At 56.3% G+C, this 16,158-nt stretch overlaps 1 protein-coding gene and 1 long non-coding RNA gene across 2 annotated transcripts in view; one reads left to right on the top strand and one right to left on the bottom strand.

Moving 5' to 3' along the window:
- Positions 1 to 5,058, top strand: part of MYO18B (myosin XVIIIB) — a 54,695-nt gene extending 49,637 nt beyond the window's left edge. Inside the window, exons 42-45 of the mRNA XM_026036706.1 lie at positions 223 to 384; positions 2,873 to 3,074; positions 3,180 to 4,155; positions 5,037 to 5,058. Of these exons, the coding sequence (XP_025892491.1) occupies positions 223 to 384; positions 2,873 to 3,074; positions 3,180 to 4,154 (1,339 nt within the window). The 3' untranslated portion in view covers position 4,155; positions 5,037 to 5,058. The remainder of the gene's footprint in view (positions 1 to 222; positions 385 to 2,872; positions 3,075 to 3,179; positions 4,156 to 5,036) is intronic.
- Positions 5,059 to 10,879: 5,821 nt separating this feature from the next.
- On the bottom strand, positions 10,880 to 11,520 carry LOC112945210. Its single transcript, XR_003248970.1, has 2 exons — positions 11,364 to 11,520; positions 10,880 to 11,051 (listed from the first exon to the last, which is right to left on the bottom strand). It is a non-coding gene; the product is annotated as an uncharacterized LOC112945210 (long non-coding RNA).
- Between the last annotated feature and the right edge of the window lie 4,638 nt (positions 11,521 to 16,158).

The raw sequence follows: 16,158 nt of genomic DNA, 5'->3' as shown, positions 1-16,158 counted from the left end.
TCCGGCCCTGCGCGCTGCACGGCACAGGCTGTGCTCTCCCTGCTGCGCCAGCAGCGCTGCGCTCCCTTTGCCCTTCGCTAAAACCCAGCACAGAGGGGTCCCGGGCACGGAGGGGTTCCTGGGCACAGAGGGGTCCTGGGTGCAGCAGCACGGCGGGGGACGGCGGGACGAGGGCTGGGGCAGGGCAGCGCCGGTGCTGACGGGAGCGTGTCCTGCCCGCAGGGATGCGCGCTCCAGCACGGGCTCGGTGCTGAGCCTGGAGCCGGCGGAGAGCGTGGGCTCGTGGCTGGGCTCGGCGCTGGGCTGGGGCTCCCCGGCGGGCAGCACCGCCGCCGGCAGCGTCTCCGTGCGCTCCGGCGGTACCGGCAGCGTCCGCAGCCTCAGGTAAGAACCCAAGCCGCCTATAATGGGATCATGTATTCCTTCGTGCTTGTTCTGGAGCAACAAACGTGGGTCGGTGCAGGAGCCCCAGGCTGGTCCTGGCTTTGGGGCTGGCCCATCTCGGGATGTGCCCGGGGCCTTGGCGGGAGGCCGTGGCGTTTGGAGCCGAAGCCTCGAGCCCGGGAAGGGAATCAGTGGGGTGGCAGATGAAAGGCGCTGCATCAAAACTGTGCTTCAAGCAGCAAAACGGTGTGTTCTCTGGGGGTGATCTAGAGAGACAGTGCGTCCGTTGGAGGGTTTGCACACCACATGCTCCCTTTCTCGCTGCTGACGGTCCGTTTCTGCACCTAAACACGAAATACTCTGGTTTTTGACGGTGATGCTCGTGGGGCGCAGGCGAGTGCAGCCTGAGTGCTCGCGCGGCCCAGCTGCCAGGATTAGTTCCCTGAAGAGCAGTTGCCCCCTTGGAGGTGCTGGAGCAGTTTGAAGTTGTCCCTTGCCAGCCGGGCACCATGTGTAGGTGGCAGTGGGACCCTGTGGCCTCCCAACCTGCCTGGGGTGCCACACTGCATTGAGCATCCCCTCGGGAAAGGCTTGTCCCCAGCCCTGGGTACCTCTTGAGGGGGCTGGACCAAAAAATCTCTCTCTGATCATAACTGAGCAGCAGTGAATCACAAGTTACGGCTCTTACCACATTCTTGAGCTGAAATGCACTGGGCTCATAATAAAAGGGCAAATATGTAAGCTCAGGGACTAATAAAAAGAACTTGCTGCACCGACTGTGACCATTCTGATAGGACATTTATACCCAGCCCTGGAAGTAATGTGACAATCTGGCCGTGCCTGGAGGCTCATGAGAAAGCAAATTGCAAATCCCAGTGCTGTAGCTGCATTTGGCTTCAGCTAATCTAGGATGGAAATATTAGAGAGGAGGCTCTGCGAAATGCAAACACACCGAGGATGAGCCTGGGAAGGTAATAACGGAGCCGAGCGCCGCGCTCCTCCTCATTACCATGCCTCGTCCTACCCCAGCACCCAGCAATGACAAATGAGCCTTCCCTGCAGTTGCCTCTCGGTCCTACATATGGGATATTTCCTTAACAAACAGCTGTCAAAAGCTGCAGAAAAGGATCTCAGGCTATTATCTGTGGTGTAGTGCATAGAAATGAGAGATTTGATTAACGGCTTCTTTAATTCTCTGCTATTTAAATACTTGTACAAAACACTGGGCTGCAAGGCTAAGTCTTCATAAATATGACACACCGCTGAGTTGGAATAAACCGTCAGTTTTCTTATTAGGAAGCAAATTGGGAACTTCATGCGCTGGCTCTGCCTGGAGCCGTGCAGGGACCTCTTGGTTGCAGCAGAGCAGCCAAGGCTGCGGTGCAGGAGGGATGCACAGGGACCCGTGCTCCTGCTGCATCCCAGTGTCCTGCAGCATCCAGAATTCCTGCTGCATCCCAGACGTCTTCTGCCCATCCTTGCACTGCTCCAGATCCTGCACCATGGCTGGCAGCATCTGCCCCATTTATTCTGAGACGTCATTTTGAGAGAAGCAAACGTTTCTCTGGGGGTCTGGGTGCTCTCCTGCGAAGGACAGGGACACAGAAATCTGTCAGAAATCAGGGCAGTTTCTTGTCCCTGCCTGGAACGGGGCTGCCTTGGCCGTGTTTCCGAGCTGCGAGGAAAGGCCCGTGTGCCGCAATGCATGCGCGGATTTTATTGTATAAATTATTTCAACTAGCATAATTGTAATCATGTTAATTGCTGTGTAATCTTCACTAATTATTGTTGTATGTCATTTGCTGTGGCGCGAGTGGCGCATTACGGAGCGGGGCTTGGCTCGCGGCGCCGGCGGAGCTCCGCGTTGCGCCCGTTTCTGATCTGGCGTGGGCACGGTGGCCCTGGGTGGTGGGATGGCCCATCCCGCAGCCCGCTTGCTGCATCCCGCTCTCACCTTGCTCCCTGCGTGCTCTTTTTGCCTCTCCCCCTCCTTAGTTGCTAGACAGATTCGAATCCTGGTTTCACTCCGGATTCAAATCCCGGCAGCTTTTCCACTAAAGCGCAGGGCGGCCCTCAGGAACTTTCAGCTGGAGCCATGCTGGCCCTTCAGGACCTTTGGCTAGGATGGTGTCCTCGAGCTGAAGCATCCGAGCGCTGGGTCCCGGAGGCCTTGGCCGAGTTGCTCCCGCTCCCCTCGCTCGCTCGCCGTCGGGCAGGTTTTACCCATTGCTGCAATCCATCAAGAGCTGAGGTGTGCGCCAGCTTGGCAGAGCTAAGGCTGCACTGCCTGCCCTGGCGTTGACCCCTCAGTTTGACCAGGGCTTTTAAGATAGAAAAATTGAGTGTTGCTGAACTTGCTGGTGCGGCAGCCGGAGTTTGATCAGAGGTTGCCATGCAAATACAGGCTGCTCAGTGCTCACCTCGTCCTTGCTCAGTGACATTGCTGGAAACGGTGCAACTTGAGCTAACGTGGGTATTTGTTGTTTAGGATGAACAGAGATGTCAAGGAAGCAGAAACGGCCCGTGCAGCTTCATCGCTAAGTGTCGGGAGCGTCGATGCCGCGGGTGCGGTGAAGGCTGTGAGTCCTTTGCTTGGTGCTCGAAGACGGGAGTACGGCAAACCTGCGGCAGACAGGGAGGAGCTGGAGAGCCAGCAAAGAGCGGGGGAGAGCCGGGGAGCGAGTTCTCCGGCGCCGGGGAGAGGCCGGAGCTCTCCGGCCGCCGAGGGCAGGGCTCCCGGCCCGCTGTCCCCAGGGGCGGCGAGGCGGCCGCTGCCTGCGGCGCCCCAGGACAAGCTGCCCAGCTCTTCCTTCGCGCTCTCCGAGTACGTAGAGGAGCTGCGGAGGAAAAGGGCGGCGGACAACGAGCAGGGAGCGCTGGCCCTCGATGACACGTCCCCCCTGCCCATTTACCAAACGACTGGTGCTTCCACCCTGCGGCGCTGCAGGACCTTCCGCGAGGCCGATGACCTCCCAGCCAAGCTGGAGATGGGCGAGCCCAGAGGGAGCAGCAGGGCCGCCGGCAGCCCCGTGCCCATCCCTTCCTCCATCCTTAAGGGCACGGCCTCGGAGAAGACGGAGCCCGCGCGCTCCCCGGTGCTAAAGCGCGTCTCCAAGTTCGGCTCCTACGACTCGCTGCTGCAAAACATGGATAACTCCGCGGCGCAGCCGAGCTCCACGGATGCGCTCGGCTCCTGGAGGCTCAAGTCATGGAGAAGCTGCCTCGAGCCGTCGCTGGAGGAAGGAGGAGACCTCGACGTGGGGAAGGATCCTCTGGTGTTCCAGAGCAAGCGGCTCAGCACCGACGCGGACGAGGGGAAGGAGAGCGACCCGTTCAGCTGGAAAATACCGACGCTCAACTACGAGAGGAGAACCAAGGTGGATTTTGACGACTTCATGCCGGCCATTCGGAAGTCGCGCTCCACCAGCAGCCTGGCCAGGCCCGGCAGGGACAGGCGGGACGGGCAGAGGCCGCTGACCGTTCGGTTTGAAGATGAGGCCACCACGGACACCCCCGGGAACAAGAGCCCGTCGAGGCCGCGCCCGGGCGCCCAGGAGGACTCGGGGAACCTCTCGGATGCCTCCTCGTCGTCCGGCTCGGCCCGTTCCTTCCGCAGCGCCGACAGCATCAAGCGGCGGCCGCCCAGAGCCGACGGGGAAGGGTGCAGCAGCGTGGCCGCAGAGAGCGCCCGCGAGCCCCGCAGGGCCGAGGCCGAAGGCAAGGAGGATGATGTAAATAGTATCATGAAGAAGTACCTGGGGAAAGACTGAGGTAAGAGTTCCCCAAGGGCGGAGGTAGCGTGCGAGACCCTGCCCGGCCTCCCCGGGTCGTCCTGGTGCTCCTCGCGGGCTCCTCGGGCAACGGGACGCTGCGGGTCGCCCGCTCCGAGGCGGCCGGTCCTGCTCGCAGTCACCCGGTCAGCAGCCGCCTCTGACGACTGCTCGGGCCCCATTTGCACATTACTACTGACGCTTTGAGAGTTAGGATTTATTAGTTCAATCCAGGTTTGAAAGCAGGGTCCCTAATGAATGCGCCACAACTGTAATTAAGTGTTTAAAATAGATTAGAAAAACGTTTTGTAAAACCATTGCCGTTAGACTAGCTTGCTGGATGTCAAGCTGTGACCAAATTGGCTAAGCCAATGCGAGAAAGGAGCACGTGTAAATAAAACATTTCTTTCTGGGAAACAAAATCTGTGTAATGAAATGGCCTACTTTTGCCCAGCCTTTGTTTCAGTGAATGGTACTGCTCCGGGGGAGCTCCTGAGTGTCTTTGGTGCTCTTTAGGCAGAGCATCGAATACAAGAACGCGCAGTTTGGTTAACCAGAGAGTGGAAGTGGGGCCCCAAAAGTCAGGGGAGGGTTTTGCAAGCAATGAGACCCTTGTGTTTTCAGATATCCTGCTCTTGTGGCCACTTGGCTGCAGGAGCTGGTGTTTTAAGTGCAAAAGCTGGTGATTTTCATAAAAGTCAAGCTGGTGTCTTGGGTTCTGCTGGCCAGAGGAAGGACACGCTGCAGAGAGCTGGAGGAGAACCAAACCTCCTTGCTTTAACCCCAAAACATGGAGCCCAAGCTGCAGCCCTTGCGAGGCGGCACCCAGCATGCTGAGGACTATCTCTGCTTATGCATTTTCCTTCTATTCTTTATTTCCAGAAGCTGAGACCCTACCTGAAGCTTTTATAATTTCCCAGCTCCGTGAAGACAGATGTGCCGCGGTTTCGACACGCGGGGCTGCTCTGCTGAGCCTCGCTGCTGGTGTCTGCTTGGTTTTTACAAAATAAAATATTTGCTTCTTTGACTTGAGCCTCTGCTTGTCCTTCCCTCTATGGCGTGGTAGATCCATGGAAGCCGGAGGGCTGGAAGCCACGATGAGCCGGGCACTTGTCCGCAAGGACACACATGGTCCCAGAGCCAATCCAGAGCCAAGCGCCTGCTGCTCCTGCCTCTCCCCTTTTCTCACTCTTGATATCCCTCCCTTGTCAAGATATTTGCCTTGCTAGAAAATTTGCAGCCCTTGCACGGTCTCCTTGGCCCTGCCAGGGCAGTCTCGTGGCATTGGTGGTTAGAAAAGGCAAGCAGGGCAAGTTTCAGCATTTTTGTTTTGCTTTTTGGCTTTTTCACGCTCGTTCCTAATTTAAACCAGACCTTTGCAGCAAGAAGCATTTTTCTTGTCACAGATGAATGCCAGCCCGTCATATCTGGGTGCGCATCAGCAGTTTCCGTGGGCTTTTGCACCGTGCCAGCAGTTTCTCCCGGCTAGCCGGGAGGCAGGCGGCTCTGGAAGCAGCGGCACGGCCGGCACCGGAGTCGCTCTTGAGCGAGATCCGTGTTATGGAAGAAGACAGCGAATGCAGAAAAATAGCTCCAATTAGTCTAAAAGGGGCTTTATAATGATAGTGCTATTTCCAGCAGCAGAGCAGGGCATTGGGGAGGTGTTTGCAGCCCCATGGCCGCAGCGCCCTGGCAGCCCACCCTTTCTTCCCTGGGTACCCGCGATCTCGCGCTCCGGGTGCTGCCCCATGAAGCAACCACAGGTTTGGGAGTTTCAACCTTTTTTTTTTTTGCCTTGAAGCAGACAGGCCGGATCACAGTCGGTGATGAGAACCCTTCAAGTGGGGAGGAAGGGCTGTTTCTTTTAATGTATTTGAAGGAAAAGTCCAGGGATGTCACCGTGGCACGAGGAAGAAGCCCCTGCAATTCCTTGGAGCGTTTCCATATTGCCAATGAGCACTGGCGGGTGCTGTAGAGCCCTGCCATTGCGCCCACCATGCATTGGGTCTCATATTGGCCTGAAAGTAGCATTTTTTTTAAGCCGAGCTCCGTGCTGCACAAGAACCACAGCGTGGCCAAGCCCCTGGCACACAGAGAAGCCGATGGGAAGGACCACGGAGGCGGCGAGCGGGTTTTCCAAGCCCGACCTCCAGCCACCAGCAGGACGAGGTGTCAGTCTGCCCTTCATTTTTAAGCCGAATCTACTACAGACAAATAAGAGCGTAATCTCAAAAGGCTACAGAAGTTGCTTATTATTTGGTGGCTGTAGCAGAGATGATTCCTTTGACACTGAGCTTTTTCTCTGGAATTAATACAGTGTGCTGCAGTGGCGGGTTAGCTCCACATTAAGCTGTTAATATTTAAACTTGCGAAAGACAGGCAGATTTTTGCATAATACACTGACTTTCGGTTTTTTTTTTTTTTTTTTTTTTTTTTTTTTTTGCTTTTGCTTTTGTTTTGCAGGACAAATTGCTCTGTCACTTGACATGGCTCTGTTCAGGCTTTAAGGACAAGCCAGGGAGCACTGCTGCTTGCATGGGCTCGTCTCCAGCGGCGTCTGGAGGCTCCTTTGCCCTTGAAGCTGGCAGTGAGCTGCCTGTTTGCCCAGCACGCACGTGGAGCTGCCCTGTTGCTAGCTCACAAGTGGGTGATGCTCTAAGTGTGCAGCCAGCAGCAGACGAGGATGCTCTGCAGAAGGCAATGAGCATCCCTGCTGCTGTGGGCGTGGGGCAGGGAGCTGGGGCTGGCAGTGGGACTGGGGCTGCCAGCGCTGGAACGGCTCGCATGCACTGCACAGCTTGCACACCCTGCATGCACTGCACGGCTTGCACACCCTGCATGCACTGCACGGCTTGCACACCCTGCATGGACTGCACGGCTTGCACAGCTCGCACGGACTGCATGGCTTGCACGGACTGCACAGCTTGCAGGACTTGCATCCTTGCACAGCTTCTAGATACAGAGAACCAGCCCTTTAATCCACGGTTTAAACACTCTCAGCTTCACAGAGGACTTTTTTCCCTTCCACCTAGTGTTGAAAAATCCAGGAGTTTTCTTTCAGCTTGGCAGCTCCCTCCGCTAGAGGAACATTCAGAGCACCTGTTGTTATTCAAAAACCCATCTCCGGGGCTGGCCAGGTCATGAGCACCGGTGATTCCCGGTCTCTCCGGCCCGCCCTGTGCCACCACGTGCCAATGCAAGGTGGGAGCAGACGGGCCCTGGCGCAGCTCCGCGTGGCGCCAGCCCTGACGCCAGGCTGAGGGCCGGGGGCAGCAAGCTCCAGGATCCCTGCCCGCCGCGCGCTCCCCGTCGCTCCTGCTTCTGCACAGATCAGGGCCGAGCGGCTGGCAGGTTTAGGGCCATCTGTCAGGCTGGGCTGGTCTGTCCTGCCAGGGCCAAGGCTGAATTTTACCTTTGCTGCAGCCTGGCACAACCAGCGGGGCCCCCACGAGCTCCTGGTTTGGCCTGGGGGCCGGACAGCTGCGCAGCAAAGACGAATATACAGGGAGCAGGATGCAATACATATATAGCATACAGTGCATAAGCACCCTCCCTCTATTTTCTGCTTCTCACTGAAGGGATTTTTGGCTGGAACGGTGTTAATTTATTATAATTCAATTTTGTTTCTTTTATTTTTAAAGCTCAGTCTCGTGTAGATCTGTCCGTGTGGAGACAGAGCTGAGTTTGCAGCACGCCCGCCGCTGCCCGTGCCGCTTGCGAAGTGTGGGCGCCGCGGGCTGCAGAAGCAGCCCAGGCAGGGCTGCATTTGCAGATGGGCAGTGAGGATCCTCCCTGACCCTCTCTGCAGCGCTAACCCGCCCAGGGACACAGCTCCTCCGTGCATGGTGCATCGCCCTGCACTGGCTCTGCACAGAGGCAGCACACAGGCTCTCATATCATCCTTGTTCGCCCTGAGCCCTTGCTGCAGGGTGGGTTTCTCTGTACACTGGGGCCAGTGCCAGCTCTGCGGCTTCCAAACTGCGACATTCCCGTGGCACAGCAGTCAGGGGCATTGCACGGTGCCATGCAGGGCACCTATGAGGAGAGGGCTTCTCCTGCACTAGTTGCTGCTCCTGAGACTTGAAAGAGAGGGATTTCTTTGAGTTAAAGCCCTGGAAGAACAGCTAGAGCTTAATTACAGGGAGAGGTCCTCGCGCTGCTGCGGCACATTGCAGAGCAGCTGGCAAGAGACGATTCCACCGCAGGAACCTTTCCAGAGCCACAGGCTGCCGTGATGGGACCCTGCAAAGCACAGGGGTGGCTGAAGGAGAGGAGAGAAGGAGAGACTCCCTCGTGTGACGTTCATTTGCATTCCCGTGGCAAAGCTCCGGCGCTGCCAATACAAATTCAATCCGCCCAGACATCACTTGTATGAACAATGTAAAACCCAAAACTGGGACAAATTCTTGTTGCTGCAAACGCTCCTTGCAAGGAATGTTAATGCTCCTGTCCCCTGGGTGCCACTTCCAAGGCCAGGGCACAATGCTGTGCCCGCGGGAGCGGGGATCACTGAGCCCAGGGATCAGCAGGCTCAGCAAAGGGCAGCATAGCACCACACTTAGGACATTTTTTTTTTTTTTTTTTTTTTTTGCTAAAATGTTTAGATAACTCAAACATTTGTTATTTTGGGAAGGGAGATCGTGAGGTTTGGTACCTGTGCATGTTAGTTGCTTTGCACCAGAATGTCCTTTGCAATGGTGGGCACAAAGTGGCTGCGGGAGCTGCTCCGGCCTGGCGGGATCGGGCTGCTGTGCGCGGTGCTGCCTTCACAAGGGACTTTTTTGGAATACTGTCGCCTGTGGCAAACACACAGCAAGATAAATTATTTATTCGTATGAAATGTGCTTACAGTTGCAAAAGCTATTTGCTTACCTGGAAGTGTAGCCCGCATTTTAATAAAGTGAAAACCCACAAAATGTGCTTAAATGGAAGTGCTTAATCTCGGTGCGATCGCTCCATGCTGCTGGCGGATGCAGCTCCCAGCATCACCAAGCAGACAGTGCCGAGTTCCCTCGGGCAGGCAGCAAGTGTCGTCTTGTTGTGCAAGCACTGGGTTTAAGCTGGGCCTTGCAGCTGTGACTTGTGCCATTGCCAGCGCCCGGTGTGACCGGGGCCGTGCCACGAGCCACGCGAGCGGCGGCGCAAAAACCTGCCCGGGATCCGGCAGGAGCGCAGCCCCTCTCCTCCGAGCGGGGCGGCAGCAGCTCCTGCCCCGGCACCACGCAAATCCCAGGGATTTGGCCCGGTTTAGAGGCTTTAGCAGCTGTGCAGGGGTGACCACTTTGACTTTGCAGCCCGCGCTGGGCGCACAACAGGGAAGCTCCTTGCAGCCCATTGGGAAAGATCCTGGAGCGCATGGAAATGCCACTGCCTGGAGGGAAAGCTGCTCTCCAGCACCTAAGGAGGAGCATGGAGGGGTTGCAGGGGTTGCTTTTTATTTAATCATGGAGTAATGACTGGAAGGGCTTTAGGGAACACCCTGGGATCGCCGGCATTCCCAGAGCTGATGCGCTCAGAGGAACATCCAGGCCCTGCGGCTCAGGAGCGCACGGACAAGCGGGAGCAAAGCTCCGGCCTCGGTCACAGCGAGGAACAGCCCCGGCGCCGCGGGGGCTGCTCCGTCCACACTGACCTCGCACACAGGCAATTAAATCCCCGCAGTCACTGCCGGAATGAGCCCGGTAATTTGTGCTCGAGAGAAGCTGCTTCTGGAAAAAAAAAAATAGAAAATCTGTCTTCATTTGGAGACTTCAAGCGAGTTAGAAAGCACCACTTCCCCTTGATAATTTGTTCCAGTGGTTAATTACCCTCACTATTAGAGATGTGTCCTTTGTTCTAATACCAGCGTGCCCGGCTGCAGCTTCAGCGCCAGCTCCTGCTTGTCCCCGATAGATTAAAGGGCCCTTCAGAGTCACCAGGTCCATCCCTGGGAAGGTCTCACGCCGGGATCAGCGTCTCTGGATGCTCCTTGTGCTCTGTCCCACATCGAGCTCCTTTTGGAGCCTGATGGAACCTTTGGAGCTCCCTGCTCCTTTTGGAGCCCTTTTCCCAGCACTCGCAGAGTTTCCCTCATTTCATTACTTGCCCATTCCCTTTTACCCTTTTAGCTGCCCGCGGTTCCCGGGGCTGCCTGGGCTGTTCCCGCCCTGAGCTCCAGCTCCAGCGATGGCTCCTTGGTGCTTTCCTGCAGCTCCTGCGTTATTTTCAGAGATGGAGCTTTCTGGGACACCAGCTCCCACTTTGCAAAGCATGGCCTATATTTTGCATCTCTTGATTACAGCTTTGCCCTAAATTATATTAAAACACATTTTTCTTGGATGGCGCTTAATTCACCAAGCTACTCAGCTCAGACGAGGGGCGATCAGCTCCGCGGCACCGAGCAGCCTCGGCATCGCTCCACAAGGGCTGTGGCAAAATCAGTGCATTCACTTCCACATTCCCGACGGGAGCTGCTCCTTCCCAGCCCCAAGGGCAGCTCTGCTGCAGCAGCTCCATGGGGATGGGCAAACCCACTGCCCAACCAGCCAAGATGCTCTGGTGGAGATCATGTTTCTTTGGCAATAAGGAGGGTTCCTGTGATGGGATCCCATGAGCAGCGCATTGACAACAGCTTTAGGAAGGAGCTCTTGCAGGGAGAAGCTCTGACCTGCCTGGACCTCGGCTCGTGTCTTCCCCAGAGCAGCCTGGTCCCATCTTGGGACTCTCTGTGTTTTCCCATGGGCTTCAGGAGACTCCAGCAAGGGAGAGTGCCCATTTTCTCCATCACTGGACACTCTGTCTCATGTTGCTCCTCAAGACCTGCACAGTCCTCTCCTGGCCTGGCTCTTCCATGAAATTGCTCCAGGGATGTCTTGTGCACCAGCATCAGGCAGCGTGCACCAGAAAGCCAAGCACTGGCTGGGAAAAAAGGGAAAGGATTGTGCTTCTCTGCCTCCCTCTGAAAGACAGCTCTAATGATGGCCAAATCACCCCATCATTGCATTAATTAATAAGCACTTGGGGCCTCCTGAGATGGATTGGCTCATTATAGCACCAAGTGAAGCCTGAAGAAAGAAATCCGGAGGGAAGGAGAGTCCCAGTTTGATTTTTGCCTTGGTTCTGCTCACCAGCAGAAAGGCCTCAAAATCAACACAGATGGGGAGCCCCAGAGCCAGTGTCCCCCGTTATTCCATGCCAACCCATTCCCATGGAAATGGTGTGGATACGGACCTGACGTGCACTCTGCACGGGCTGCATGGTGCCACTTCTGTGCACGATGCCCATGGCCATGGTGCCACTTCTGTGCACGATGCCCTGTACTCCAGCCCTGCAGGAGCAGGTTCTGCCGGGAAGCACCGTGTGCTCTGCCAGGGATCCTCCCAGCTCCTGCTAATCCCCGTCGCTCATCAACACCCACGTCTTGCTGTTGGAATTAGAGCAGTCAGGAGGAAAGGGAGACCTTCTTCTGGAGTGGAAAGAAAAAAGTTAATGAAAGTGAGAACATGCCAGGAGTGACTTGCTTGTAAGGAGGCGTGGGACCAGGGCTGAGCGCGGAGGGGAGCACCCGCTGTGTGCGCAGGGACCTGCGGAGCCAGCCCGGGTGCACCCGGACTCGTGTTGGATGGGGACAGCCTGGGCACCCTGGCACACGGTCCTTGCACTGCGCGGGCTCGCACACATCCGACCCTGCCGCTGTTTCTCTCTCCTCCTAACAACTCCTGCAAGAGCAGGGCCAGCTCAGGGAGAAAAATCTCATTAAAGGAAAGCCGAAGTGATGAATACTAATTAGCAGAGGATCACTGTGAGCTGGGGTCCCCTAGAGCAGGGCGAGCGCGCTCAGCACACACGGGCGACAGGTCCATCCTGGGAGCACCAAGCACAGGGCCGGTCGGGGCTGCCAGCGGCCACGCGCTTTTGCTCCCGCTTCCCAGCCCTCGGATGAGGTGGCACAGAGATGAAAGACCCTTAGGAGCGGGCACCGCTCAGCCCTCCTCCTGACCCGGGAGAGCCGCTGTCTCCTCCGGCTGCCGGCTCAGCCGGCTCGCAGAGCGGACGGGAGCAGAGCCCTTGCGAGGGCTGGAGCAAGGCAAATTTGAGAAATAAAAGGGAGGTTTAAGACAACTGCAGCTGTGTCTGGGAACTGGCTGTTCCCATGTAATTACTCAGATCCCGCAGCGGGCGCTGCCTCCGCTGGCTGCGGCCCCGGCACTGGCTGCATTCGCTGGGGATGTTCCTGTCCCCGAACACGCCGGTGGCAGCGGGGATGGAGGCACCAGAGCCGCCTCTCCAGGGACAGCCCGTGGGCCGGGCAGGGAGCAGGAGCTGCTCCAGCTGCGCCAGGGACCTGCTCTGGAGGGATGGACAGCCGGGAGCCCAGAGTGGGAATCTGGGTGCGAGCTGGCAAACAGCTTTGCCACAAGCAGGACAGAGCCCACCGCCACCCAGATACTCCACGCTCTCACTTTTGGAGAGCTGCTACTCCAAAATCTAGCTCCAGGCAATGAAAAATCCGTCTTAAAGGGAAAGAATTGCCCGGCATGGTGCTGGCAGCCAGGCTGGATGAGGGGCAGGGTGACACCAATCTCCAAACAGGCAGGTTTCTATAACACCAAAGAGCCTAGCAAATATAAAATCCAAGAGAATTCCAACATCTCACTCCTGTGTGGCACCATGCATGCCATGCCATGCCATTCTGCACCGTGCCACGCTGCCATGCGCTGTGCCATGCCTGTCCCCACGCTGCAGGCTGTGCTCCGGAGGGGAGCCGCTCCTCTCCGCACGCTGCACACGGCTGCTGGCGCTGGCACAAAGCTTAATTACTTGATGAGCGCGTACTCCGAGATCCCCAGATGAAAGAGCTCAGTAATTATGGAGTATCATCCTGCACTGCTCGGAGTAATTGCAGTAACGGCTGCTTGGGGTTAGCTCTCGGAGACAGAATTACCTCCATATTTAATGTCATCTCGTAGGGACAGATGCCATCCTCCTTGCTCCCCAGAGAAGGGACAAGCAGCTCGATCCATCGCTATTGTTTCCCCGGAGAGGCACCAGCCCGAAGGTGTCCTGTGGGAGGCAGTGCTGGCTCCGGAGGTGTCGGAAGGACGGAGAGGCCCTGGATACCCAACTCCAAACACCAAACAGGTGCTGCCTCCTGTGGCAACACGGACAGGGAGAAGTCTCTGTCCTGCTGCAGTTGTCGCTGTCATCAGTGTCACGAGTGCAGCTAGGTGTCTGAAGGAACCTTTCTGGAGGGCTAAGGCCAAGCCTGCAACCCCTTCCATGACAACTGCTTCCCTCTGCCAAGTATCTGAGTGCCTGGCCAAGAGCATCGTCCAAAAACACATGGCTTCCCACTAGCCAGAATTGGGGCACCAGAGATTTAACCATTGCCAGGAAACTGAACACCAAACCACAAGCTCTCAAAGGAGCAGCTTGTGACCATGCACATATAGGCAGCAGGTGAGTGCTTGCAGCTGTGCATGCAGGCTGCAGGTGAGTGCTTGCAGCTGTGCATGCAGGCAGGCTGCAGCCGTGCCCTCCAGTTTGCACGTGAAGGCTGCAGGTGATTGCTCCCAGCTGTGCATGCAGGCTCGTGCTCTGCTCTGCTCACACTGTGCTGGGAAATGTGGGAGATATACGGGACGCTCTCAGCTGCAGGGCCGTCTCCCTGCGCAAACATTTGCCCAAAGCCTCCGGCCCCTTGCCACTGCCGACAGGCAGAGCACAGGGTTAATGGGCGACATAACGCAATAAACTAGGCAGAAAGATTTGCATTTGCTGCAGAGAGATTCCCTGACGAGACGGCTGGTGCTTGCAGTACATTAGCTCATCTCGTCTCGGCTCGTGCTGCATTTCGGTGTGTGAACGCCGGGCCCCGACCGCAGGGAGAGGTGAGGAGGCCCGGCAGCCTCCACAGAACCCTCTTAGCAGCCCCTAGGCAGGTGCTGGAGAGCAAAAGCACTTTTATTTCAGCAGAGACATTTATATGGCAGCACTTAGTGGCTGCTGGTGGCTTTATCACAAGCCCCTCATCACTGTGACACATGGAGCGGCATAAAGGCAGAACGAGAACGAGCAGGTAATAGCTCCAAGAGGCTAAAATCTTATTTTGCAAAAATCCCCCGTAATAAATAGCATTGTGTTTATATGATACTACAGCACAAGCGAGCTCGGCCTGGGGTCACCAGCCTCTCTAGAAAACCCCGCTAGGGTCTTTTCCTGAATAAGGAACCACAGGCTGATCTGCAAGGGATGAAGTGGGTCTGGCCCCTTGCACTGACCTGAATCTGCTGCATGCTTAGAGGGTGCTAAAGCAGGAGGAAAATGCTGCTGGAGTCACGGTGTGCTGGTACAATGAGGCTTTCAACCCTGCACATCCACCCAGGCGCCTCTCCGGGCACATCGCTCTCTGCAGAAGTCCTTTACCTCTTGGCACATCATTTGTCATTTGACAGGTTAGAATACGTTTCATCTGAATAATTCATCCTGCACTGTGATCTGGACTGTGCTGTGCGACGATGCAGCTCAACAGGAGTTGCCATCCTGCTCATTTCTCGCTTGTAAATTTAATCAGTAGTGATTTTATATTTACCTGCAGTTGGTAAGGGACAATGTGAGCTAAGCACCCATCCTGAAGGACTCACTACTAATTCCTCCACATGAAGACGACTCCTCTTTGCTGGCTGCTTTCTGAGGTCTGGAATGAGCCCATTCTTGACCTGCTTGGGATGCCCGTGTCGCGACGGCCCCGTCCTGCTCACGGGAGAGCTGCTCGCACTGCAGCGTGCCGCTTGCTGAGGGCTGCAACAGCCCTTCGGGTGCCTTTCTCCAACAAATGCATAATCTCTCCAAAGACTGCAATCAGCTCCTTTGATAAAAACTGTTCCTGTAAGACCGGAGTTATTAATTGCTAATTGTAATCTGTTCTTTCTTCTCCTTTCCTATTTCTCTGATTTGGCTTGTTCTCCACCCATTAGCCTGGGTTGCCCAAATGTTCTGCTCACTTAGCCATCCGTGCTTGCCTGAATCCCTCCGATTTCCTTGGTATCCCAGGGACTATTCAACCCGAGAGCCTTGTCCTGCAAGAGGCGAGCGTTTTTAACATTCTAGGGAGCAAATTTGAGGCATCAAGTGTCTCAGCTTCCCTGCTCTGGAGCCAGGGCGTCCCGAGGGCTTGGAGAGACCCTGGCAGGAGGGAGAAATCCAGGACATCTCCTGAAAGAAAATAGCAGCTCTGTTAGAGCCAGTGAGGGGAAATACAGAGGCGAGAAGTGGCTGAGACTCGCAGAGAAGCCCTGCGGTGCTTTGTCTCCCTGTTAGGAACTTCCAACAAAACTTGCTTTTATTTTGCGAAAAGAAAAATGACTAGACAGAACAACGTAAGCTCTGTGTGCTCATGAATTCACAAATCCAGTTTGCAATACCAGTTACGGTGTCCGGTGCGGAGTAACTTATCCTGCAATTTGTACGGGATGCAATAAATAACCGCCGGCGGCGGCCTGCTGCGAATACCGATGTTGCGGCAAACAGAGCGGTCGGCGGCACAAATGAGGAGGCCTCCACGGAGCGGCGCGGTATCGACCGCGGGCACGGGTGTTGCTCCTCACACCTTTGTGGGGAAGGTCCGTATGCGGCTGCTGGAAGTGGCAGTGCCATAGACGCTGTCCCTGCAAGGATGCAGCCGGCAGCGCTCGCCAGCCGCTTGCCCTGCTCTGCTGGCTGGTTGAAGCCTTGCCTTGCTGGGGCTTAAGCCTGGAATAATGTGGAAGCTGTGTCTAAAGCTGATGCACAATATTGGTGCAAAGGCGTCTGCTGCTGCTGAGGAATAAGGGCTTCTCCTCTGGGCCCCCCGATCCGTGCAAACCCGGCAGGATGGGGCCATCCGGGCCCTGGCGGGTGCAGAGCACCGAGGACGGATTGCAATCAATAGCTGTAACTGCAAAGCTAATGCGGCATCGCCGAGCGGTTGCATCACTGTGAGGAAAATAAATGAGGGATCGATTTCCTGCGTGGTCAGGGAGCAGGG

Source organism: Nothoprocta perdicaria, unplaced genomic scaffold (genome assembly GCF_003342845.1).
Source record: "Nothoprocta perdicaria isolate Ctin4 unplaced genomic scaffold, notPer1 scaffold_185, whole genome shotgun sequence".
In the NCBI taxonomy this organism is placed as follows: Eukaryota; Metazoa; Chordata; class Aves; order Tinamiformes; family Tinamidae; genus Nothoprocta; species Nothoprocta perdicaria.
This window is presented reverse-complemented; position numbering and strand designations above follow the sequence as displayed.